The sequence below is a fragment of the Beta vulgaris genome, chromosome 1, assembly GCF_026745355.1.
Source record: "Beta vulgaris subsp. vulgaris cultivar EL10 chromosome 1, EL10.2, whole genome shotgun sequence".
Taxonomy (NCBI): domain Eukaryota; kingdom Viridiplantae; phylum Streptophyta; class Magnoliopsida; order Caryophyllales; family Amaranthaceae; genus Beta; species Beta vulgaris.
Window position 1 is genome coordinate 63,256,818 of NC_079202.1, and position 8,405 is coordinate 63,265,222.

General features: G+C 34.2%; 1 protein-coding gene across 1 annotated transcript; it reads right to left on the bottom strand.

Moving 5' to 3' along the window:
- Positions 1-2,690: 2,690 nt before the first annotated feature.
- LOC130590300 (uncharacterized) lies at positions 2,691-3,330 on the bottom strand. Its single transcript, XM_057392385.1, has one exon. It carries the CDS (start codon positions 3,270-3,272, stop codon positions 2,691-2,693), a length of 582 nt encoding a protein of 193 aa, XP_057248368.1. The 5' UTR covers positions 3,273-3,330.
- Between the last annotated feature and the right edge of the window lie 5,075 nt (positions 3,331-8,405).

An 8,405-nucleotide genomic window follows, 5' to 3' on the forward strand; every position in this document is an offset into this window, starting at 1 on the left:
TGAACTTTTTTTAAAACATCTATAATACAACTTATTGTATGATTAATAGGTCCCTTGGTAAATTTTAAGTGTAATATTAGAATCTATCAAGATTTTTGTTTTAATTTGGGGTTAAGAAGACAGTACAACATGTTCATTTAAATAGTTGTAATATCTTAAGTAGTACCTAAAATATCAGCTTCTTGCTATAAATTTATTTCTTAATTAGTGCCAAAATATATGATTAGTAACTCAAATACCGAATTTGGGGATATGAATTTTTAATTAGTTTCTAAAATATCGTATTTAGGGACATGATTTTTTTAATTAGTACCTAAAATATCGGATTTAGGAGATATATTGTTTTTGGCAGTTTTATGATGCATAAGTAATTACTAATTAATAGCAATCGATTCCTAAAATTTAGTTGATTTACATTCCATAACAGAGAACTTTCTTCAATAGCTTTCCAATTATATGCCTAAAAAAATAATGCATAACAAAAATATTTAGAGACAAATACACGTGGCAAAAAATTGTAAAAGATATTACAAAAGATTGACACATCAGCAATTCAATTTGCTCTTGACACATAAGCAAATCCTTATTGCTTTATAGTATTATATAGATGTTATCAAGATCGAGATCCTACTTTGGATCGTAGGGATTGGTAGAATCGAATCGGTGAGATCGAATTGTAGGATCGTCAGATCCTACAATTCGGTGAACTAGAGATAATTATATATACTACAATTCGGTGAACTAGAGATAATTAATTAGAATATGGTGAGAACTTCATGTTAAAAATTTACACATATTAATAATGACTTTTTTAATTATCAAATGGTGATAGTTTTTCAACACGATAAGATTGAAGTAACATGCGATCAAAATCTAGTAGGAGAAATATAATATGTGAAATTACTTTATGACTTTTATACGACAGGATTGGATCGTAGAGTCGTAGGATTGTAGAATCGTGTTAAGATCCTACCATGTGATTTTTTGTGGTCGGGTGGGATCGAAAGATCCTACAAAATTAAGATCCTATGTAAGATCGGGATCGATGAGGTCATCCAAGATCGTAAAATCATAGGATCGTAAGATTTGAATCGGAATTTTAACAACAATGAGTAAAATAATACTATGGTACTTAGCCCCTATAAACAAGGATTGTTTGCTTAGCCCCTATTTACAAGAATGGACAGTGGAGTATCCTTGCTATTTCTGTTGTTGGTGATTTGATCTTTGTCTTGAGAAAGTTAATAAAAATATTAATAATGTGTGTACGGTTCCAAACCATTTCTCTCATTCCTCACAACAAGCAATAACTCGCGCACATTAACTAGCCCTATAAAAGAAATAGACGACTACCATCCATCTACCACTGTACCGGCCAGGTGGTACTCAAAAGTCAAAATAAAATCATTATGATGGGTTGATGGTTGGTACTAACAACGGAATAAGTATGAAGACATGTGAATATGTGATGGCTTAAGACAATATGGTCTTGCTTTAATTTCTACTTTTATGACACAATGAGCAAAGATGAAAATCAAGACAAAATAGTTTTACTTCAATTTCTATGACAAAAAAAAAAAAAAAAGCAAAGGATGGAAATGAGTCGTTTAGATTGTGTATGAAAATATTATCTTGTAATCCTATTATATGTCATTATATATTATATTATTTTACAACCTTATTTTTTCTCAAATTACTAAGTAAATTATTAATATAATGGTTTCATTTTTGGAAAATTTATTTTAAAGGTAGTACTTGTTTTTTTGACATAAATGTCGTACTTAGACTCTGTTTTTTTGGACCGAATTGAACAAAATTTTTCTGAATTGAACTAAATTAAAATGAATAAACCTGAACTGAACTGAAAAAACCTAAACTAAATAAACCTGAACTGAACTGAAAAAATTATGAGAGGAAACTATATGAATTGAACTGAACAAACCTAAACTGAATTGAATTTGTCTGAAATAAAATGAGCTGGATTAAATTTTCGTTAATTCAGTCCAAAAGAACATGACCTCTTAATAGTACATAAAGATTATTCGACCAAAAAACCTCAAAATAAGTAGTAGATACCATGATAAATTTTTAATAAATGAAGAATTAAGGAATATAAGTACAAAATTCATGCATTGGTATGTGTAAAACACGTAGGGTACGCGTGCTCATATTTGTAATCCCCATAGGCCATATGCATATAACTTAGTGAACAAAGTAATATTTGCGTGTAAAAAATAACTAAGAAATATAACAACAACAACTAAGCCTTATTCCCAAGGTGATTGGGGTCGGCTAACATGAATCGTCAACTGGAATCGTGACCAGAGGAGATAGCATTGTCAAGAGTGATAAAAGTTTTTTTTTTTAAAAAAACAAGGTTTACACCAAAAAGTGTTTAAAAAAGGTTTTCAGCAAAAGGTTTCAATACTAACACAATTGACAAAAACAAATAAATGCAGTAATCAGACCCCTTCCTCCACATAGATACTACCCCTCCACCCACTTCTATCCAACGTCATGCTCTCCTCAATCCCAAGTAACCTCATATCACTTTCAATTACCCTCAGCCAAGTCATCTTAGGTCTTCCCCTACCCTTTACAATTTGATTACCCTCACTCTTCAATTCTTCTCACCGGTGCATCTCCTGATCTTCTTTTCACATGACCAAACCATCTTAATCGATTCTCCCTCATCTTTTCTTCAACGGATGCAACTCCAATTTTACCCGGATCACTTCATTTCTTAATCGGTCCTTCCTTGTGTGGCCACACATCCACCGCAACATACGCATCTCCGCCACGTTCATCTTATGAACGTGGCATTGTTTCACCGCCCAACATTCGGTGCCATATAACAAAGCAGGCCTAATTGCAGTGCGGTAGAACTTTCCCTTCAATCTTTGGGGAATGCCGGAATCACAAAGGAATCCGGTGGCACTTTTCCACTTTAACCAACCCGCGTTAATTCTATGCGCCACGTCTCCATCCTTTTGGAGAATGGATCCTAGGTAACGGAAGACGTTCGATCCTTGAACCACTTTGCTATCCAAAGTGACCGCCCCCGCCTCGCTGCTTGTAACCCCACTGAACTTGCACTCCATATACTCCGTCTTACTTCTGCTCAATCTAAAACCACGGGCTTCTAATGTATGCCTCCACAATTCCAACTTACTCTCAACACCTTCCTTTGTCTCATCAATCAACACAATATCATCCGCAAACATCATACACCATGGTATATCATCTTGAACTGACCTCGTTATTTCGTCCATGACTAGAGCAAAGAGAAAGGGACTAAGTGCAGAACCTTGATGCACTCCGATCGTAATAGCAAACTAAATTGTCCTCCCCACCATAGTCCGCACACTCGTAGTTGCCCCCTCATACTCTTCTATAACAAAGAAATATAAAACATACAAATTGATCATTTTTTTTTAGGGGAAAAGCACAGCTTATATTAAATCAAGAGCAACCAAAGTAGAAATAATTTGGGGAAAAGAACCAAACCATACAACCTCAGATTGTCTAGAGCAATCCCAACGAGCTAACAGATGGGCTACAATATTGCCCCCTCGTTTGACATGAGAAAAAGAAAACGACACAAAGTTTAAGCATAATCTATTAATGTCACTAAAAATATGAAATAAAGGAGCCCCACCTATACATTTGTTCTTGACAGCATTCACTACAAGCAATGCATCACCTTCGAACATCACCCGCTCATAGCCAAAGCGTTGGCCCAGGTCCACGGCATACAGTGCCGCCATTGCTTCCGCGGTTGTAGCATCCCATTTCGCCTCCACACGCTTCACCCCCATCGCCACCACCTGTCCCACCGAGTCCCGAAAGACGCACCTAAACCCACCTCACCATTAGGACTAAGGTGTGCGTCGAAATTTGCCTTCAACACCCCAGCAGGGGGCTTGCATCATGATGCACTCGACGTAGTTAACCCACCCTGCCGCCTAAACACTCGGTCCGCATACAACCCATACTCCTCCACCAGTCTCACAAACCTGGAAGCCACCATTGGTGCATCTAAAGCTTCATTCTCAAAGATATGCTCATTTCGGCAAAACCATGCCGCCCACATGAGAGCACATATAGTACGCATATCCTCCTTTGTACAAGAATTCATCAACCATGAGAAAACCTCACTAAATGAGGCGGATGGCATAGTGGCTATAAGGGGATTGAAAGAACTTACCTGCCAAATAGCTTGGGCATACTTACACGCAAAGAGAGCATGTAGAATAGTTTCGCTAGGCTCGCCACAGATCGAGCAAGAGGAAGTCTCACTCACATGCCGCCAACACAACCTTTCCTTCACCCCTAGGCTTCCCTTGCACGCCCTCCACAAGAAATGAAGAAGTTTTGGAGGGCCTTGAATCTTCCACACATGCCGCCACAAATTGATCGTTTAATTTCACAAGAGGAACAATTAAACGATAAACACGATAATTATCATGTTAAAATGAAGTTTATATCTTACAGAAGTAATAAGTATATGATTCTAATAAAAAAAATCTCCAAATATTAAATTTATAGATACTATATATTTCTTTGAACTATAAAAAAATCAATTGACTAAAAGAAAATTAACAAAAGAGGAAGAAGAGAACTCATTATCAAGAAAGATAATAAATGATGTGTGTCGTTTTCGCAACAAAATTAAATTTATAAATCACTCACTAACTCTAACAAATAGATAGGGAAAGTAAGGGTCGAACCCACAAAGACTGTGGGGGGTTTTCGAATATCACTTCTATACTAAAATTAAAACTATTAAACTAATAACTATAAATATAAATTGCAGGAAATAAATTCGATTTTAAAAATATAACTAAGAAACTAATAGGAGACATGTAATTTTCTCTTGAGACATGGTTTAATCATTGAATCATTTAACTAGTCGATAGATAGATTGGTTAACAAATAATCCCTTGAACGCAGGAATATTAGTTGCTTTATAATTCATACTAACTAAACCCCGTAAACGCACGCAAGTTCAGCCTAATCAAATTATATCAATTTAACAATGAAAGCATACATTAAATTAACAAACTTGACCACTTTAAGAACACCAATCAGTTAACTTTAATTAAGCCGGAAAGCTGCAACTATATTAAAATTAACATCACAGAAAATTCCAGCAATAACATCAGATAAGAAAGCTTCAACTTAATAATATTACTAATCCAAGCAAATAACCATGAATAAAACCTTAGGTGATCAATCTAAAATTAACATTCACAAATTATAAACTCAAATAACGAATTTCATGTGAATACCAACCCATATATCAAATAGTCAATTAAATGTTCCTACTAGTGTAAAACTACTCTAAATTAGACATAAAAATACAGAAAATAGATAGAAGAGAGTAGAGAAAACTCATGAGGGGACGAATTTCTGGACTGAAATATTCGTCTTCCTTCCCTCTAAACGCTGCTCTAGGCTCCGTTTGGTAGGGCGTAAAATATTTTCATCATGGAAAATAATTTACAATGGAAAACACAATTCCAAAATTAGTTTTCCGTTGTTTGGTTCGATGTAAAAAAAATGATGAAATGAAAGGAAAATGAAAGGGAAAGTAAGGAGGTAGTGGAGAGGAGTGTACAAGAGAGAGAAGGAAAATAGTTTTCCCTTCATTTTGAAAGGAAAATGGATTTCCATCATTGGGAGAGTAATTTTACTCCAAAGGAAAATGGTTTTACACTCTTTTGCCAACCAAACAAAGTAAAACTGAAAATAGAGATAAACAGTTTTCCGGGAAAATGTTTTACGCCCTACCAAACGGGGCCCTAGTCCTCCTTTATTTCGTCGTCCTCCTGCCGCCTCATTCAGCTTTCATCTCGTTCTCTCTGTTTCTTTTCTTCTCAATCCTTGGGCTTTCAGCCCCCTTTTGTTTTGTGCGTGAGTTCTTCAACAATCTCCTTACTAGTTAGTACAAGACTACAAGTGGGCTTACCCCATTAATTATTCAAATTATAAATGCACTTAAAATATTTGGGCTGTAGATGTGTAACACAATTTCGACCAAGTAAACGGCTCTTGCTTTCTTCTAAAAAGTTGTAGGTCTTGATCTCAGCTTAGTCTAAGGCCCTACACTTTATTTTTATTTCAGGTCATTTCGGGTTAGTTTCAGGTTCAAAAGGTCAACCTGAACCTAACCCATTATATTTTTAGGTTGGGTTGGGTTGACCCATTTTTTTTCAGGTCGAAAATCTCAACCCAAACCCGAAATTTTCAGGTCAGTTTCAGGTCGGGTTATCAGGTTGAGCCAGTTTTTGCCAGCCCTAAAAATTAAAGTGATAACCATAAATATTAGGGTTTATTTTTCATAGATATTGATTATAAATATTGGAACTAGGATCCCAATTAGATGTGTGTTATAGCGTTAGTGTGCTTTCCTTATCTCAAGCTTCACTCTCTCATTATCAATTGGAATTTCTCCAACTCATCGTTGCCAAAGTATTTCTCCCTCTTACCTAAAACTAAAGGTATTTCTCTCTTATATACAAATTTCACAGTTAAATTTATGTATTGTGGAGGCATTTATTTGTCTGATAGTACTTGACTCCTCTGTAAGAAATTCAGAGATTCGACGTTTGTTTCACATATTGAGATTAATTGATTATGTGGGTCTAAAAATTTAAATTTTTATGCCTATCTGATTCTCTGATTGAAGATAAATATTTACCGTCTTTATTAATTTATCAGTTTTTAAGCTTGTATTATTCTGGTTTATTAGAATTTGATGGTAACGGTAATTAGTAGATATGTTTTGGCTAATTACTCTGGATCAATGTTAAGGGACCCAAAACAATTTACATATGTTTGTTGAGCTTGTCTACAATAACTTATTATAGTTGTGTTTTGTTCTTAGTATTTTGATATTTTCTAGATCTGAATTTTTTTAAGCACTAGAGTGCTTAAATAAGTTGATAAGTTGATCTAAACAGAGGCTTATTATTAGGCAGGCTTAGAGAGATCGCTCGAGTCGGTGTGGGGGTTGATAGCAAGGAATAATTTCAGGAAAATAGTGGCTGCTTTGCTTGCTGATTGGGAACCCGAGCTTGCAGACAGCCCCGTTTCTGAGATTTTGGAGGCCCAAGGGCGAGCCTACATATTAGGGCCCTGTTCAAGTTTTTTGAACGTTTTATTTTTCGGTCTAGACCAAAAAATAAACAATTTTTTGGTCCGAAATTTTTGAAAGAGACGTTAAGATAAGGAGGTAAGTACATGCACAATTAAATGATTAATAAAGAAATTTCAAATAAAGTTACAACCATCGAAAGACCAAAGGCGGAAAATTTAACCTGGACCGAAATAAAGTAATAAAAAATAATTTAAATTTATATTAGATAATATCAAAATTTTATTAAAAAAAATTATGGATTAAAGGTCTATTCTTTTTAATTAATTTGCTTTGCATTATTTTAATAAAATATTATGAACTACTCTAAACTTATTCTGAACAAAAAAACAATAGGGATAAAATTAAATTTATCATTTTGTTAATAGTTTAGATTACACTTATTAATTAGAGTAAAAAGACCCGTTTCTCTGTGGATTCGACCCTACTTCCCTATCTACTTTAATTAAAGATTTACGTTATTACTTTTGATTGAGTTATATGACTTTAGCATGTCAGTTAGCAATACTGTATTTGCTACATAAACATCTTATTCACGCCGCTTAATGGATTAAATTTTTTATCAACTCATAAGTGAGACAAGTAGGTTGCAGTTGTTTTTTATCACTTAACAAAGACAATGGAGGAAGAATATCAGATTGGACAACGTGGAATATTTGTTGTCCAGCACAAGTGCATACTCACTCTCTAACTATCTCAATAAATCCACAATCTAGTGGTTGTCTTGGCCTCCATAGATTAAAACTCTATGAGAATTACTCACCAAGTAATGGCTTAAGGAAAACTAATAGTCTAGATATTGCAATTTCACAAATCAATATGCTAACAGAAACCTTCTCCATAAATAAGATTCCAACCAAACTCTAAATAAAATACACAATCTGAAGATAAACCCTCAAATTATCAACAACAGCCCAGAATTACTTCGAATTATTTATATTATTAAATTAAATGCACAAAACAATACATAAAAACATAAACCAAACCACAGATTTTACAAGAAATTACTTCGAATTTGTGTTTATAACAACCAAATAAACTACTACCAACAATATCAAATCATCATAAAGTGCATTTTTGAACAATTTCAACCAAAAATTTCAAGCAAATTAATGTACTTCAATTTAATTAATGTACTTCAAATTCGAACAATTTCACACAAATTCACAACAATTTCGACCCATTTCAACCAAATACAAACATTTTCGAACAATTTCAAGCAAATAAATGTACTTCATTTTCGAAC

Excerpts from the sequence above, each read along its gene's own strand:
- LOC130590300 (XM_057392385.1), bottom strand. The coding sequence starts at position 3,272 with ATGGACGAAATAACGAGGTCAGTTCAAGATGATATACCATGGTGTATG.